The following is a 19,998-nucleotide window of genomic DNA, read 5'->3' as shown; positions in this document are numbered from 1 at the left end:
CAAATCCGCTTAAATAGTCCACTAAATCGGGTTTCTGAGTTTAAGCCATGAGTCATTTTGTGTGCAGCAAAAGGTTTTAGAGTACGTATTGTTAACGGCAATCAGTTATCGTGTGTTTGTAATCGCCAGACGTGGAGTTTGGCCGGGAAGCAGTAATTCATTCAGGTTTTTAGGACCTCGGTGGTAAAGGTTGGGGGGGGGGGGTAAGAATGAGAGAAAATGTATGTTCGGAAAGGAATATAAACGGAAGGAAGGACTGACGGGTCTCATACCTAATTATGTACTCTGGATTGATAATCTACAGATTTTCATTTCTAATTATCTAAAAGAACTAAAACAAAGGAAGACAAAAACAAAATGGCGGTTGGTGGGGTTCACTTTTACTTAGGATACTGTACATATGTAGTATGATAACTGATGGGACGATAACATGGTGAAATAGTTCATCAAACTAACCATACTTGTCGCGGACCCCTGCCTCCATCCCCACCCCCGCCCATCATCCCCCTTTCCCATGCACTCTACCACCCAAATCAGTGTAGATCATAATATATTCGTGGACACATCTCTTTACAGTTATTGGGAGCGATACATAAAATGACAATAATATTGCGTTAGTGTGTGTGTTGTGGAGGGGGGGGGGTGGATGGGTATCCTTTATATGAACGAACAAGGGGGGCGGGGGTGAAAGAAACAGTTACGAAAGAGAAGAGAGGATGGATAAGCTGGAATTTGTAAGTCAAGTAACTTACATCCTGTTTATTGATAATTTCCGTCTTTTGACTAAAGCTACACTACGTATTAATTTAAACGATGAAAAATAAAGAAAAACACTTGATGTGGTTATACATATTTACTTCAACGAACCAACCGATTATTACAATGTTCCTCTGGACAGCTTTGAGGTGAAAATAAGCTTTAACTGCTGTTAAGGTGTGTCAACTAATGTTGTAGATTTTGATTGCACCGAGATGTAAATATTTCAATGACCGCTGAGAGGAGGCAGCCCTTTTTGGTTTACGAAATACTCTGGTGAGTGTTAAATGATTCAAATTTTGGTTGTCATGAGAACCTGAAAATGATTGAATGATTAATGTAAAGTAATACATTGTTCAAGTTGTCAAAGGCTGTCCAGAAGAAATCATCTTAATTTACAACATAAAACAACGTAAAAGTACATAAAATATTAAACAGGCAACACTTTCTGAGGGGGAGGGATACATCAACAATGAAAGATGTTCTCATCGTATGGTGAATAATTGCTACCTTCAAACTGTCTTCATATCATCACATAACAACTAAGTAAGTAATTAAGTCGTACTTTATTAAATCCCAAGCAGGAAATGATCTAAAACATAACATACAACTACAAATATTTTACCCCAAAATATATCAAACAACATAAAACATGAAATATAATATACAACAGGCAAAACATATTTGAAGGGAAAGGGTAGGGGAGGGGAGGGGAAGGGAAGGGAGGGGAGGGGAAGGGAGGTGAAGGGGAAGGGCATGGGAAAAATCAGAAAAATATATGGTTTTTCTTTTTCATTTTATGGTGTATGAAGAATGGTTACTCTTTAAAATGTATCAAACTGTATGTATATACAGCTGATGTTAGCCACAGGCACATACCGGTCATTTTACTTTTGATACAAATGATAAAGATTAACTTTGATGTTGCCGACTTAATCTTTTGTCTTTCTCTCTTGTCTTTGTTTTATTGTTAAATTAGAGGACGCCCAAGGTCAATCGATAGAAACATATTTTTTGTAGGTCAAAGACAATGGAACTAGATATTTGCCCTACAAACACAGCAACCACTCATAAGGTGTTACGTCAACTGTTTTTGGTCACGTGACTCAGTTGCCCCAACGACCGATTTAAAGCAGCCTCGTGATGTCGTTGTCATGGCAACGTCTCTCAACGCGCATATTTATACAGGCACTGACTGCATATGTTGAACGTTTTAAAAACCATTTCAGCATAACCAATAAATCATGAAAATCTCTTCCCTTTCATCTGAATTATCAACACTTGACCATATAAAGCTTAACTACATAAGTATAGGCTTACATAGTTCTATAGCCTTCTTGGTATACGTGTAAGAAAAATGCGATAGAACTATTGCTTTGTGACTGTTCTTTAATTGGTGAAATTTTTCTATGGTGTGTGGGAATTACCTTCATTCGAAACACTGAACTAGTTTGGTTGAGGAATGTGGCAAGTGACATCCTGATGCATGTATAATTGTTAGTATATATAAAAAGGCCACCAAATATAGTAGACAAATGTAATCAATAGAGCTCCCAGTTTTGATAGGCTAGAACTTGCTAAAGAATGTTCAAGGGAACTTTCAAGGAGGTTCTCACCCACCGAACATTTTCTCAGACAATGAGATGATTTAAATTAGACAATAGGATGTATGAAAAGTCGTATCAGGGTGGCATTAAAATGTTTGTTGAAGTTGGAACATGAGTGACCATAATTTGAAATTCTAGCATATTTTGGTCCACTGTTGATATTTTTCAAATCAACTTCATGTATAACCATCAAGAAATATATGTAAAGTTAGTATACAGATTTGAACGATGTGTGAGGTCGATGAACGCCATATATACATTTAATCAGCCGTTATTCTCACACGTTTACGATCAATAATACTATTGATGTATAGCTTATATAGTATGTACCACCGCAAAGGGATTGGGTGTTAACAAATACACGTGAGTAATACTAGCAACTGCATCTGAAATGGTGCCGCCTCTATTTAGTCATATTAGCTTAACTTTGTTGAATTGATGTTTATAAGGATTGGAGTCATTAGAACCGGGAGAGGAGAGGGGTGATATGTATCCAATGAAGGCGGAGGCAAAGAAAGAAATATTTGATGATATTGTTACCAGATTACTCCCTCCAACCCGCCATCCCCACCCCACAGAGATGTACTACTAGGCTATTGAAGAGTCGAGATCGCGTAATAGTTGTAAAAAAAAACTTCAACTTTTATGGCGATGGATTTTGTGTTGGTTTGGTAAACTTTAGACTATATTTTTTGAATTCCATAAATAGTTGGACTAGCGCAAACGCATAGTACATTTTCTTTTCTTTTTTAAAAATAAAATCCCTTTGTAATATTACCTTGAGCAATATCGGTTTGTTATGTTTTTACGTTCCTCTCATCATTGGTATCTCCCCGCCACTAAGTTGAACAAAAGTGCTTGATTTTGAAGCAGCAATATCAATGAACACAACCCTATATCAGTATATCAGTATGTAAAACGAACAACTGTTTGGTTACAATAGCCGTACATAGAATAGATGGCGCTCGTCCTTCTTGTGTTTTATGATATTCTCAATATACCAGCCGAGGAGGTGTCAGGGGCTCAACAATAATATATACAACAACAACTTATTACAAATTAAAAATAAACATAAACTTACATAAGTTTATTTAGAGCTAAAAGAAGTTTTCTAAAATAAATTATAACATTGATCAAAAACAACGATGAACAATAAGAAACAATGTTAACAAATAAGCCTTTCATGAAGCTGCAAATATCATCCTAAACTTTGGCACATACGACAGTTGATCATTGAGGCTATGACGATATAGAGGCACAACATCCGATGTACAGTAATGTACTTATTAAGTTTGAAGTCCGAGGTTGAACTAAGCGACATGCAAACACCGATATATTATCTTTCTGCAATTATAGAATCCGTTGTTATTATTATTATTTTTGTTGTTGTTAACATTCTGTAATATTTTAGGAGATTTATATATGGTGATTTGGTCACACTCGTACTTCAAAATGGTCGGAAACTTATTGACAGATTCAGAGATATATGGATCAGAGGCTGGGTTTAATCTTCATCTCTGTGTAACTGATGCTTTTACCTACGCCATACCAGAGTATTCTTGCCTCAGGGTCTTCTAGTGGATAATAAGGACCATTGAGGTTAGATAGAAAGTACTTCCCGTACCACCAGGCACCATGGTGAGTAACAGCCTGGTGTTGATTGTATTCATCATTATCCATGTCGAATGTACTGAACTTATTGTTGGAGTGATGGCCCAATCCTCTCCGACCTATAGTTAGTAAAGTAAACAAGAAAGACGCTCTTATAACACATAATACGGAGACTCATAGCAAATGTGTGGTGCCAGTACGAAGACAATATATGCGTAAGAATACAAGTCAAAGCGTAGGAGTACAAAGTAAATGCGTAGGAGTACAAAGTAAATGCGTAGGAGTACAAAGTAAATGCGTAGGAGTACAAAGTCAAAGCGTAGGAGTACATAGTCAACACGTAGGAGTACATAGTCAATGCTTAGGAGTACAAAGTAAATGCGTAAGAATACAAGTCAAAGCGTAGGAGTACAAAGTAAATGCGTAGGAGTACAAAGTAAATGCGTAGGAGTACAAAGTCAAAGCGTAGGAGTACAGAGTCAATGCGTAGGAGTACAAAGTCAATGCGTAGGAGTACAAAGTCAATGCGTAGGAGCACAAAGTCAATGCGTAGGAGTATATGATTTTATGAATTTGCTGAGTACGATAACGACTACAAAAAACAATGTAGTACGGTACCATTACGAGTGTGGACTCAATACCACACTAGTCTGTTACATAGTTACCTCTTGTACCGAACTAAGAATGAATAAATTATTCGACCAAACATCTCATGCTCATTTAATGTGATATCTCAGTCAAGCGATCACTGTGATTACAATGTCACATTACTCCCACTCAAACCCTTGGTTGTAGTGGTATAATGGTGGTGGGGTGGGGCGGGGGTGGGGGAGTTGGGGATTCCATATTTCATTTTAGTATCAATACTGACAAAACAGTAGATATATCCCGTAAACCGTTACATCCAACGCTTCATATGAATCTGTTTGAGTTGGTGAACATTGGCTAGAAAGAAAACCCTTTAACGTTCTTACTGTACCTGGAGCTCAGATATTACGCATTGAATCAACTTTGGTGTCACTTTGGACTGCTATGAATTACGTACAACAGCTCTACTTAACAAAGCGTTATTTTCCTTCTTGTATCAATCTGACTATTAATGGGGATCTTAAACGTTTATAAAGAGGGCGCTGTCCTATCGGTCCAAATAGAGTTCTCTTATATGAACTCTAGGTCCAAACAAAGGGTTCAAATGCGCGTGATCTATCCTGTTTACAGATCTCCAAAGACTTTGTATAGCACGGTAACATATACCAATCCTGTCTTCAATGACTACGAGAAGAATCGCAAGCCAGCATTTACTATTTCGGAGACTTGATGCAATCTTACTGACGCTGAAATCTTTAACTCAGTGTACGGGTCATGACTTTCCCCTCGCTGTACTACGAAAAAAATATCGCGTACGGGACGTGATTCAGAGAATACGCCAAAGGAGCATCCTGATTGGTTGACTGGTAGACGTCTGTAAGTTGCCGAAAGAATGTGCAACATTTCATTTCTAAAATGTACTATTTATGGGTGATAAAATATCAAGATTAGCTCGAATATGTAAAACTGTGTGTGAATTAGGATATCTGCAGGTAGTTTGCTCGGAAGTCTCCGCCAGAGCTTCCTCAAAGGAATTATCTGTGATTTCATGCAACTTGTTAAGTTTCGCGGAACTAGAAAGGACCGCTATGACAGCGCCCCTTTGTTGATTGAGGGCGTAACTAGAGATCCCCATTCGTTAAACCTGAATCCAAAGTATTTTCTGAATACATTAGAATGAAAGCAAACGCCGGACGTATAGAACCAAACCAGAGAGGTTTGATAATATTTCACTATTCCAATGCTGAAGCCAGAATATTTTTCTTCGTTTGGAAACTGAAGATTTTTTTCTTGTGGAGGGCTTCCAAAACTTTTGGAAAGGAAGTTTATTTTGAAGTTCATTCATTGCTCTTTTAACCTTAGAGGCAATTTTATTAAATGTATCAACACTTTGTATTCTCAGAGTAGTAGTGCTAGTTTCCTAACATACGAGCACTCTTGCAACTGACTTTAGTATCTAGGATAGGTGCGCCATCCCTCCAATACGCAATACGGATACTTCGAAATATTATGCAAAACACTATACTGAGCTTTACAGACTTCTAATGGGTGGAAGTTAAAAGATGCTTTCATTCATCGTGAAAGTTATTAAGTCAGCCAGTTGGGACAATTTCCTAATGATAATACCTCTCTAAACTGTACTCCAATATCATGCTTCCAAGCACTGGTATTGACAGTACAAACAGTTCCTAACCTTGATCTGATAGACACATGATATTCATACTGCTCGTACTGACAATACGAGTGCTCTGAAGCGGGACATAACACTACAGTATAGACAAAATTGTCCCACCTGGGTGACTAAGTTGTGTCAGGGAATGATATAGCTGGTATACAAACCTGTTGTTCCATTGTAAGATCCACCTACAGACAGTCGATAATGGTCACTTTCATCGTTGATGTGGAACCACCCATATAGAGCGTAGTAATGTTTCCCATCTTCGTCCACCAGATCAACCCTTAACTGATATTGACTTTGATTGGTGAGGTAATACAGCTTATCATTACCTAACCAAAACTCATGAGTCAGCTCACCAAAACCTTCTTTATAGCTGGTCCAGTTACGATAAAAATCAACAGATCCATTAACACGACGTTGAAAAACCTGGTAGATTAAAAAATGAATGAAATTTTTATAGTTTAGTCAACTTATGTAATCCATCAATAATAGTTTTTTATTAACAGTTTATAGCATATCATTATATTCTGTATATTGTAAGAATGGCATTAATAAGAAAAAATGTGAGGGATTTACGAAAATTTACCTTGCGATCTATACGATATAAACATCTGTACGATTAAACGACTTACCATCTATACGAGTTACCATCTATACGAGTTACCATCTAAACGAGTTACCATCTATGCGAGTTACCATCTATACGAGTTACCATCTATGCGAGTTACCATCTATACGAGTTACCATCTAAACGAGTTACCATCTATGCGAGTTACCATCTATACGAGTTACCATCTATGCGAGTTACCATCTATACGAGTTACCATCTATGCGAGTTACCATCTATACGAGTTACCATCTATACGAGTTACCATATGTATGAGTTACCATCTATAAGAGTTACCATCTATACCAGTTACCATCTATGCGAGTTACAATCTATACGAGTTACCATCTAAACGAGTTACCATCTATGCGAGTTACCATCTATACGAGTTACCATCTATGCGAGTTACCATCTATACGAGTTACCATCTATGCGAGTTACCATCTATACGAGTTACCATCTATACGAGTTACCATATGTATGAGTTACCATCTATAAGAGTTACCATCTATACCAGTTACCATCTAAAAGAGTTACCATCTATACGAGTTACCATCTAAACGAGTTACCATCTATGCGAGTTACCATCTATACGAGTTACCATCTATGCGAGTTACCATCTATACGAGTTACCATCTAAACGAGTTACCATCTATGCGAGTTACCATCTATGCGAGTTACCATCTATACGAGTTACCATCTATACGAGTTACCATATGTATGAGTTACCATCTATAAGAGTTACCATCTATAACAGTTACCATCTAAAAGAGTTACAATCTATACGAGTTACCATCTAAACGAGTTACCATCTATGCGAGTTACCATCTATACGAGTTACCATCTATGCGAGTTACCATCTATACGAGTTACCATCTATACGAGTTACCATATGTATGAGTTACCATCTATAAGAGTTACCATCTATACCAGTTACCATCTAAAAGAGTTACAATCTATACGAGTTACCATCTAAACGAGTTACCATCTATGCGAGTTACCATCTATACGAGTTACCATCTATGCGAGTTACCATCTATACGAGTTACCATCTATACGAGTTACCATATGTATGAGTTACCATCTATAAGAGTTACCATCTATACCAGTTACCATCTAAAAGAGTTACAATCTATACGAGTTACCATCTAAACGTGTTACCATCTATACGAGTTACCATCTGTACGAGTTACCATCTATACCAGTTACCATCTAAACGAGTTACAATCTATACGAGTTACTATCTAAACGTGTTACCATCTATACGAGTTACCATCTATATGAGTTACCATCTATACGAGTTACCATCTAAACGAGTTACCATCTATGCGAGTTACCATCTACACGAGTTATCATCTATATGAGTTACCATCTGTAAGAGTTACCATCTGTAAGAGTTACCATCTGTAAGAGTTACCTTCTGTAAGAGTTACCATGTTAACGAGTTATCATCTATACGAGTTACCATCTATGCGAGTTACCATCTATGCGAGTTACCATCTACACGAGTTATCATCTATACGAGTTATCATCTATATGAGTTACCATCTGTAAGAGTTACCATCTGTGTGAGTTACCATCTGTGTGAGTTACAATGTTAACGAGTTACCATCTATACAGGTATTTGGATCCTTTCGGTCGATTCCCAACTCTCTGGTCATTCTAGACTTACCGTCCATCCACCTCCATCAGCCATATTACAGAACACAGCAAATGATGATCCATTCCCGACAGTTGGTTTGATGGTATATATACCACTGATATTAAAACTTAACTTGAAATAATCCTGGCAGTTGGTCATGTGTGTGCATGTTTCTCCGTTACCTTGGAAACCGCTACCACGGTAACACTTGTGTATGTCTCCACGCGTCTCACATGATGCGTTAGAGCAGCAATAGTGCTCTTCGTTCACGCTTTTGAGTCCATCGGTACAGTTGTACATACTTGTACAGTTCTAAATAAACATTACGAAGGAGAAAAGAAGGAATACAACAGTTTCGAAGATATGTTGAATTTGCTTTAAACCCACCCAACCCCGACCCCTACCCACCCCTACCGAACCATTATCACTACCCAATCCCTGCCAAATTACCAACCCCGACCCCTACCCAACCCGTACCGAACCCTTATCCCAGTAACCGATCCCTATCCAATCCCAACCCCTACCGACCCCTATCATTACCCAATCCCGAGCCCTACCGACCCTTTCCAATCCCTACCCAACCAAACCCCTACCCAACCAGTATCCCTACCCAACCCCTACCCAACCCATATCCAATCCTATCAGTACCCTAACGCTACCCAACCCCTACCGAACCCTTATCCCTCCAAAACCCTCTCCAATCTCAACCCCGACCCATACCCAACCCGTACCGAACCCTTATCCTTAACCAATCCCTACCCAACCCCGACCCATACCAAACCCTTATCAGTACCCAATCCCGACCTCTACTCAACCCCTATGCAATTCCTACCCTACCAAACCCTTACCCAATCCCTACCCAACCCCTACTCAATCCCTACCCTACTCAATCCCTACCCAACCAATATTCCTACCCAATGCCTTCCCTACCCGTGCCCTACCCAACCCTTACCGAACCTTAAGACGTGCCTACAAAGAATCCATTGACAATTGGTCTAAGCAAAATAAGAACGTTTACTGTTTTGAAGTATGCTGTCTCACCAATACAGAACCAGCCTCGTCAGGCAGGGAGCAATCTCCCTCGATGCTAATGAGGGTGGATAAATCAGATGTTATATCTACAGTGGTGCTCTCAGAGGTTTCAGTGGTGCTCTCAGAGGTTTCAGTGGTGCTTCCAGAGGTTTCAGTGGTGCTTCCAGAGGTTTCAGTGGTGCTTCCAGAGGTTTCAGTGGTGCTTCCAGATTTTTCAGTGGTGCTCTCAATTGTCTCCTTGGTATCTTCTTCACTTGTTTCGGAGACAGCTTGAAGGGGTTTGAGCAATAAGAACAAATTGTTTATGTTATTGCTGCTGATGTACTCGACGTGTTTCAGAACAAAATATTCCCCTCGCATATGACGTGTCTAGTTGGAAACATTGTTCATAACACTTTCTATCAAATTAATTTGGTTTCTTCTTTAAACTATGCTACATCTCTGGAATACTTTTTAAAGACTAAATTGACAATGGAAAAGAAAGTGAGAGAAATGGACAGACAACTAAATTGGATAAATGAGCGATGGATAGAGCAAATTTAGACACAACAAAGGCGAGGTAAGATGAAAGGAAAGAGCGATGATAGGATTAAAGACTGAAAATAAATATTCGGACCACCTGTTGCCCCCTCTGGAAAACGATTAAGAATATAAAGCAAAATCATATTAAAGCAGCATTTTGCGTTTGGTCGCCGTTTTCTATTTTTTTGACATGTCCATCGAGTTTTCTACATATATCAATCACAAAACAGCAAACTAAGATATTAGCCAAGTTTTTCCCTGCCAACAACGTTAATTGGCGAGTAATTAAGGATATTTGCAGATAATGTGAAGAGTGTCCACGACAAATTCCACTGTTAAAATTAATCGCATACAGTTCCCCCAAAACCCACTAGTTTGAATTCAACCAATCGGATATGCAGGTCTATTTATGAGCCGTTGCTAAAAATAGATTCAAGACTTAACGTTGGTACAACCAGGGAGATGTATGGAACTCCCTGGTACAACTGCCATATAGACTGTACACAAATAAAGCATGGTGTTGTATTACATAGGCCAATTGATCAATGACATTCGTAGTGTTTAAATTTTCATATTATGGGCGAGGTTTATATGGTTCTAACGGAAATATCTTGGAGAAAAACAAAGTTGAAAGTTGCAAATTTTTCGACTTTTATGCCACCATTTAAGTAAGATTTAAATAGATAAGCTAGTTATGTATGTCGTTATGGCATAGTGGAATCAGTGAGGTTGAGGAAAATCATAGAAAAGGACGCAAAATGCTGCTTTAAGATAGACGCCAACAGTAAAGATAGTAATAATAAACTAAGATAAAAACCTTACCATTTTTCTTCGAACTGTAACAACCACTTCCTACCCCCGGAAACTTTGCCGCAAATTGGCACAATTCTAGAAAACAACCGAAATGAACACTTTTCTAGTATTTCGTACACCCCTTTGGTTACTAGCTATTTGGTTACAATTTGTTTTCTGGACTAGGAGTACGAGAATAACAAGTACTAAAGAGATGGGGTATTGGGAGTGAGGTCGGTGGGTGGGGTAAATGGGGTGGATGCGTGGGGTGGTGTGAGGGTGTGGGTATTTTTTTTGTGTGTGGTTGATATCGAAATTACGGAGCACATGAAACCTAACAATGTCAAGCAGTGACAGAAAGTGATATTCTCTCAAATTTACTTCAAAAGTAGGCTTAGTTTACCGTTTGTAACGTGGTTAGATTTGTTTCTCTCAAACTAGTACTGCAAATGTGAGAAACAGAGAGGAATTATTTTTAAATTAAGAGAAAACTAACTGCCGTCTGTTAGAGAAGCATCAACACAAACTGCGAAAACAATAAAGAGATGAAGAAATGTTTTAGTCTCCATGTTTGAATATAAAATCTTCCTTCCTCCTCGCTGACTTGAAGCTTAACTTAAATTTGAATCCTGCTCTCAGTGAAACAAACTGTTCATATATATATATATACATATATATATATATATATATATATATATATATATATATATATATATATATATATATATATATATATATATATATACATATATATATATATATATATACATATATATATATATATAAACATTTATATATATATATATTAATATACATAAATATATAAACATATATATATATATATAAATACATATATCTATACATCTATATATATAAATACATATATCTATACATCTATATATATATATATATATATATATATATATATATATATATATATATATAGTAATTCAATAAAGAATAACACACCAGAAAAATTCCACTTCACGACCGGTTTCGTCCTTTTGGGACTCATCAGGCGAAGGTAGGAATCGAACCCCGGATCTTCGTGTCACGAACCTAAGCCCGTACCACTCGACCACAGTGATTCTACTGGTGTGTTAAAGCGTATAACTTGGCTTTGAATAACTGTCATTAAGGGCGTATTACCCAAGTATTAAGATTGTACAGAGTGCGCCCCTGGCGCTTTGAATCTGACAATCTTTAAACAAATATACACTGAATAACCACTCTTTATAGGCAAGCCAAGCCGTAAATAAGAAATGAATGTGTATAGTGGTATGACAGATATATAGTAATTCAATAAAGAATAATACACCAGAAAAATTCCACTTCACGACCGGTTTCGTCCTTTTGGGACTCATCAGGCGAAGGTAGGAATCGAACCCCGGATCTTCGTGTCACGAACCTAAGCCCGTACCACTCGAAACCGGTCGTGAAGTGGAATTTTTCTGGTGTGTTATTCTTTATTGAATTACTATATATCTGTCATACCACTATACACATTCATTTCTTATATATATATATATATATTGGTTGATTGGTTGGCGTCTATCTTGGCGCAGAGTGCTCTATGTCCGGTGGACAGAGCGGAATATATGTTGAGACTAGTGGAACACTAGTATATATATATATATATGTATATGCATATATATGTATGTATATGTATAATTTATGCATATATATATATGGACATCTAGCAATAAACTTCAAACTTCAAACCAAGACATCGATACGTATATTTTTATGTAGGCCTGTAAATTTATCGTTACAGAACAAAAACGTTATAAAAGTCATCATGATAGAAACTCTTCTTACAAGTCTTATTTAAATAGCTATATTAACCAGGCTTATATCCAAGAAAAACTAGGTCGCTATAGAAACCGTAAAGTAAATAATCTGATTCGTCAAGATCATGTAATGAATTATCTTGTTGTATTGCTCTATTACGAAGACCGAATTTCCTTATGTTACTATGGTCAAAATTGCAATGTGTCTTGTCGGCTTGTCTGCATATAGTCTACATAAGTCATATAAAGTCATTGAAGTGTCTGGCAGTAATCCATTCCATGCTATGTAAGCATAGGTAGTAACCTTGACTGTTATAATATAACCAAGTTTTAATATCACCAAGTTATAATATCACCAAGTTATATTATCACCATATCATACTAAGTTTACTATGCATAGTAAACACGATAAAACTGAATAACCAGATAGAATATTCATGTGACGCCATTGATAAAAAACGCAAACATATAAATGATTCCCATTATTAGTGGACTTATATTCACGTTCATCTTACATATCTTAAAGACGAGGCCGGATCTACCTGTTTTAGGAACACTTGGCCGCCGCCCGAGATAACTTTTTGGCGGGCTCCTAGCAGGGGTGGGCTACCTTTTTGAATGAATTGGCCAGATTTTAGAAGCGAAAGATTGACAGGGCGGCACCTAACCAACGACCTGCTGATGATTTCAAACCTTTGCTTCCGAGGACGTTCAAGAAATAGGTGTGTGTACTAATCTGCATTCACAAAAACATAATGTCAATACAGTCCAATTGATAATTATTGGTGATAATAGACCTACCTGACAGCATCATAAGTGCAGATAAATTCTAGGCAGCTAGTTCGTTTTTAATGATGATGTAAAAAATCACTGGCGGGCCGCATGTGGCCCGCGGGCCGTAGTTGCCCACCCCTGGCCTGTAAGAACGATGTCCCAAAATGTCTCCGGACATATAGGCGAAGGAAGCTTTCCGCCGCGACTGCATGTGAGTTTCTCGACTTGCCGTCCTGGGAGCCGTACCACAAAATTGGTGCATTTCCTCATATGCCATTATTAATAATTTAAATAACTAACCAATTAGGCACAGCCCAGATCCGAGTTCGTATAATGAGCTTAGCGCAAATTTGGCCAAAAGTCGTCATACGCCAGCATGTTAAACCACCAATGACTTTTAATACCACCCGTGACACACTTCCAACGGGACTGTGTCAGTTTAAATGTTTTGCTAGGTCTACGAGAATACATTTCTATGAAATTTGAAAAAAAAGGATGGCAAGACAAACCACTTTAATTATGTTTTCAGGACCTCACACATGCGCATGTATCGTCAGACTTAGAATAGGTCCCATGTGAGTGGCGGCTAAAATGATGAAGGCATCCAAATACATCAGTGGTTGTTCGTTGGAGTACTCACGCAAGTTATCTCGGTTGCTGGGTGGATCTGCATCTGGTAAATTCTGGTCGGAGAGTACTATGTAACCACCGTGCACCCAGGAACGTAGCTAAGGCTTGATGATTGAGAGGGGAGGGGGGGGGAGCGTGTAGTGGCTGAAAATCCAACTGGATGGGTTTTGAAGCCAGAAAATTCCGACTGCTGCTTTGTACCCCCACCCCCCCTCACCCTCGCGCTACTCGTCTACGATACGGTCAGTGTCAGACACCCAATCTATCGCGACTGCACTTTTGTTCCGAACTTTTTTCGATACATTTGTACCCACTGGCACTCATTTCACAAATTTATTGGCCCCCCCCCTCCACCCCAACCAAATATTTTTGTGAAATTTCGGGCAAAATGCTGATAATTTTTCAGGCACCTACTGAAAGAAAGATAATTTGCAATGTGTTTTTCAGTAGTTAAACTTATATTATTATTACCATTAATATTGTAACGACTTCCAAATAACTCTAACCAATATGGAAGGGTAATAAGACAGAAATGATTGTATGTTATTTGCATGTGATTTAAAAATCGATGCATGTGTATATGATATGCACATTCACATGTGGAACACGCGCGTAGCGCGCGAAAAATGTTGGTTATATTTTTCGGGCAAGTCGTTACAACTCCCCCCCCCCAAAAAAAAAAAATCAAATTGGGTCCTACGCCTATGACGGTAGTTCTATAGGCATTTTTTTATTGGAGTATTCAAAATCATACGAAGTTTTTGACGGTGGAGTATAAGAATCGCGAGATACAATTTCTCAAAGTGGCAAGGAAAACGTGGTAAATATGACAGATTCAAGGTAAATTTTGACCGAAATTTTTCAATTTTTAGGTCATGCACAATCACAGGAATAAATGAATAGGCCTAGATAAACTAGAGTGCGACAGTCGGAAATTCCGACTGTCGCACTCCAATTTTCCAACTATCGTCAGTTTTACTAAGTTTGGGGTGAGACACCCCCTCTAGCGACGTCCCTGCGTGTACCCAGTGTTCTCACTGTGGAGTAAACTCCGGTATCACTCAACAACAAGGTAACATGGGATGCGCTGCCACGGAATATGCTCCCTATTTCATTTCCCCAATATTAGGGAACGGGCACCGTCTTTTAAACACCATCTACAACTAAACAACAAATATGTACAGGCTTTGGCTCTAGCTATGAAGTGCTGTCTCTTATGATAATGACGGAGCGCACTATTTTTTTACTGGAATCGCCCGAAGATGCGGCGTCTGTAATCCGAGGAACCAACGAACTTCTCTGCTAACTCCTCAGGCTTCAACTGGGCTAGACGTTCGCGGTGAATATGGCACACCATCACATGGTTCAGCCTATGTTGAGTCATGGTGCTCCGTAGCCATGTTTTCAAACGCCTCAAAGCACTCAATTATCTCTCGGCTTCCGTCGAACTGGCGGAGGAGACTAGGAGGACCACAAGAGAGCTTCGACTTCACCAAACATAGCCCGTACCGCTGTATTCATCAACTTGAATATTTGTCTATACCCTTCAACCGACGACGACTGGAACTGGCCTCGAAAGAAAGGCAGACTAAGCTTAAAATTGTCGGAGAGCTCAGGGTACCAACTCACGAGATCTGGGTGGAATTCTCCATTCAGCAACATTGAGTGATATTCGATGATATGAATCCTGAGATGTGTAAGTCCTAACCAAATAGAGCCACATCATTACTCTTTTTCCAAATGTGTGAGGCGGGGGGGGGGGGACATTTGATTTTGTTTCCACCACCCATCGAAATGTGGGGGGGACGTGTCCCCACCCCCCCGTCCCCGCTGGATTGACGCCCATGCATACAATATAAGTAGGATAGCAATATGAAGAAGTGAAAAAAAGCTTTTAAGATGAGTTATCTCATGGTTTCTTTTCTTCGGCATCATATTTTGGGGGATTCACCTGGGCTCAGTGTTACATCCGGCCCTCGTAAAAGATATGAATAGAAAGTGTACTAATATAATTTTAAGTTATTATTAAAATCAAGTTGATGTTTTATGTGTTGAAACAACATGTCCTCGATATGTCATTAGAAAATGTTCTATACACAAAATGAAAGCTTGATTACCTCATTATCTGTGCAAAATACATGTAACTTAAGACAATTAAAATATGATATTATGAAATGATCGTAAATAACATTTCAGAGCAGCCTACGTTAGTTCAATCTCTTTTCTTCTTAAACTTGTACGGCAAATATTAAAAACATAAAAGCAAACATATTAAATAAAAAAAACTTACTGCTGGCTGCCAGAGAAGCATCATCACAAACTGCGAAAACAATAAAGAGATGGAGAAATGTTTTAGTCTCCATGTTTGAAGATGAAATCTTCCTTCCTCCTTGCTGGCTTGAAGCTTGATTTAAATTTCAATCCTGCACTCTATGAAACAAACTGTTCTATTTAGTCAATTAAAAGGTGTTCTTTTCAACGGCGTTGTATAGTTCTTATGTTGTAAAATGGGGGAGTGTCTGCGCATTTAACAGACTCTCACTTGCAGGCATTCTTAATGGATGACCATCACGTGACATCTAGATTTTTTATCATTGGATGAAGCTATATATATATATATATATATAAATATATATATATATTTATTTATATGTGTGTATATGTTTAATGGATGCATATATATATACATATATATATATATATTTATATATATGTGTATGTGTATATGTATAACATTAGTGCACACTAGGACGTCTAGCAATGAACTTGTATTGTAATATTTCAACTTGAAAACAAGACATCAATAAGTATATTTTTAAGTAGGCCTGTAAATTTATCATTTTACAGCAGTTCACAGAACAAAAACGTTATAAAAGTCATAATGATAGAAACACTTCTTACAGGTCTTATAGGTAAAATAACCAAGCCCAAATGAACAAACAAACATGTCGCCATAGAAACCGTAAAGTAAATAATCTGATTCGTCAAGATCATGTAATGAATTATCTTGTTGTTTCAAAAGATACACATCATTATTTACTCTTTTTTTTGTATAATACTTATTTAATGTTTAGCCACAAACGAACGTTAAATTTAGTGAAGATTTTTATTAACTATACACCTTATATACAAACGGGGTTGCTATGGTGACATGGGCATTCGAATGTAATAATACTCAACCCACTCAATAATTTATCATGTATATTGATAGTTTATATTAAGGACCAATATGGCGACTGTCATAGCTTCTAGGTCAGGAAGATGGGAAATGACCCAAAAAAAAAAGAAAAAGAAAAAGAAAGATGTTTGGAACATTCAGCACACCTCAAACAATCAGCTAAATTAAAAACTTGATCTCTAGTTAGCCTCTCATCGTCGATTTGTTAGGGACACGCCAGATTTTCAGGTCAAACCTTTCTCAAAATTTGTACATCTAATATGTTAATATACTTGGTTGTTTCGAGTGCTGCAATCTTGGTACGGAACGTTTAGAATAAAAATTATCATATTTCATACTCAAAAAAAGTTCATATTTAAAAGCTTGAATATCATGTATTTACCGTTCGTAAAGGGGTTAATTTTTTTCGTCAATCAAAGGCTTCCTCATGCATTGAAATATTTTGTAAATAAAATAGAATTTATCGTTAGTTTGTAATACATAAATATCGTATTAGTTATTTCAAAACATAGTAATATTAAACAAACTCATTTATTTATTTATTTGTTTTATCGACAATTGTAGATAATTAGAAAGGAAGTCTCCTATAAAATATTAAAAAGGAAAGTAGGAGACTTCATGGAAGAACAGAAAGAAAAAATGTACAAATATAAATAATACAATATATACATAAGGATTAAATATACAGTAATAATAATAATAATAATGATAATAATAATAATAATAATAATAACCTGATGATGCTGAGATGGATACGTGAATAGATTATATAATACTAGTACGAGTAAATAAATTCCTTTTTCAAATGTCTGGTGAATGTGGGTTTTGAAGGTATAGACTTCAACTTTTTTTGATAGATCATTCCAAATTTGTATTGCTCTATTACGAAGACCGAATTTCCCACTGTTACTATGGTAAACACTGCAATGAGCGTTGTCGGCTTGGCTTGTGTGATGGTTATGTTAGACTCTGTTACTACATATAAAGTCATTAAACGTGACTGGCAGTAATCCATTCCATGCTTTGGAAGCAAAAGTAGCAACCTTGACTGTAGTCTGTTATAATATCACCAAGTTATAATATCACCATATTACTACTAAGTTTACTATGCATAGTAAACACGATAAAACTGAATAACCAGATAGAATATTCATGTGACGTCATTGATAAAAACACAAACATATAAATGATTCCCATTATTAGTGGACTTATATTCACGTTCATCTTACATATCTTAAAGACGAGGCCGGATTTACCGGCTTTAGGAACCCTTGGCCGCCGGAGATAACTTTTTGGCGGGTTCCTAACCCAGGTGCACAACTAATGAATGTGTGTGTGTATATGTATCTCATTCGTAACTTTCGATTGATCTTTAATATACATACAATATAAGTAGGATAGTAATATGAAGAAGTGAAAAAAAGCTTTTAAGATGAGTTATCTCATGGTTTCTTTTCTTCGGCGTCATATTTTGGGGGATTCACCTGGGCTCAGTGTTATATCCGGCCCTCGTTAAAGATATGAATAGAAGGTGTACTAATATAATTTTAAGTTATTATTAAATCAAGTTTATGTTTTATGTGTTGAAACAACATGTCTTCGATGTATCATTAGAAAATGTTCTATACACAAAATGAAAGCTTGATTACCTCATTATTTGTGCAAAATACATGTAACTTAAGACAATTAAAAGATGATATTATGAAATGATCGTAAACAACATTTCTGAGCAGCCTATACAAAAGTTCATTTTTTTTCTTAAACTTGTACGGCAAATATTAAAAACAGAAAAGCAAACATATTAAATAAAAGAAAACTTACTGCCGGCTGCCAGAGAAGCATCAACACAAACAGCGAAAACAATAAAGAGATGGAGAAATGTTTTAGTCTCCATGTTTGAAGATGAAATCTTCCTTTCTCCTCGCTGGTTTGAAGCTTAACTTTAATTTGAATCCTGCTCTCAGTGAAACAAACTGTTCTATTTAGTCAATTAAAAGGTGTTTTGTCTTGAATATCATGACCACATCCGGAAGCTGTTGAATTGTGCAAAGATTATAATGTTTTGGCAAGTGTTAATTGATTTAATATCTCAAAACGCTATATATATATATATATATATATATATATATATATATATATATATATGCACTGATTAATATATCTGTCAGGTACCTCAACGAGAGTGCTCTAAGCGTTTTGCTGAGCATTACAAATAGAGTATATTCCAGGCTAGCAATTCATTGCTTCGCTACTCAGAGTTTCGTGGGTAGATCCACTCATCTGGCGATACAGCAGTATAATGCAAGACTGCATGCACTTAGATACAATACAGCAGAACACACATAGAATAAAGGAACGATATGGACCGATAACCCTGAAAGAAACCTACTCTTTTAATCTGGATAGGGAGAATTTGTTAGCATGCCTACAGGTGGTTATAAACTCTGAACGGGTATTTAACGTAGCTAAGTTGGGTTTGTAAATAATTAAAAACTTTTCCCAGAGGCACAAATTGCACCTTTTTGTGGCAACATTATGAGTACTGGCTTTTACTAGGAATTTCCAAGTGATTTTATACAGAATATTGCTATCTTTCAAGTGCCAAATGTATTTGCTGAGTGCTGTGTCATGAGCGTATCTTTTGTTGTTAAAAGATTTTTTGTGGTTGTTATATCTGAGTTTGAAAGATTGCGCAAGGCCAACATAGGTTTCTGTCCCCACCACCGAGGATACAGTGGCCTGGTACATTACTGGGGAGGGGGTGTTACATTTACCAGGGGTAGGGCAATCC

At 37.2% G+C, this 19,998-nt stretch overlaps 1 protein-coding gene across 4 annotated transcripts; it reads right to left on the bottom strand.

Moving 5' to 3' along the window:
* Positions 1–734: 734 nt before the first annotated feature.
* Positions 735–19,205, bottom strand: LOC139984176 (tenascin-like). 4 transcript variants are annotated; one of them, XM_071997948.1, is made up of 7 exons: positions 19,029–19,205; positions 16,320–16,349; positions 10,866–10,931; positions 9,531–9,790; positions 8,520–8,801; positions 6,402–6,666; positions 735–1,072 (listed from the first exon to the last, which is right to left on the bottom strand). In XM_071997948.1, exons 1-7 carry the CDS (start codon positions 19,099–19,101, stop codon positions 939–941), a joined length of 1,110 nt encoding a protein of 369 aa, XP_071854049.1. In that variant the 5' UTR covers positions 19,102–19,205; the 3' UTR covers positions 735–938. The 4 variants fall into 4 exon arrangements, with proteins under 4 accessions (XP_071854049.1, XP_071854053.1, XP_071854052.1 ...); XM_071997952.1 differs by lacking the exon at positions 8,520–8,801; XM_071997951.1 differs by lacking the exon at positions 10,866–10,931.
* Positions 19,206–19,998: the final 793 nt, after the last annotated feature.

The sequence above is a fragment of the Apostichopus japonicus genome, chromosome 17 (genome assembly GCF_037975245.1).
Source record: "Apostichopus japonicus isolate 1M-3 chromosome 17, ASM3797524v1, whole genome shotgun sequence".
NCBI lineage: Eukaryota > Metazoa > Echinodermata > Holothuroidea > Aspidochirotida > Stichopodidae > Apostichopus > Apostichopus japonicus.
This window is presented reverse-complemented; position numbering and strand designations above follow the sequence as displayed.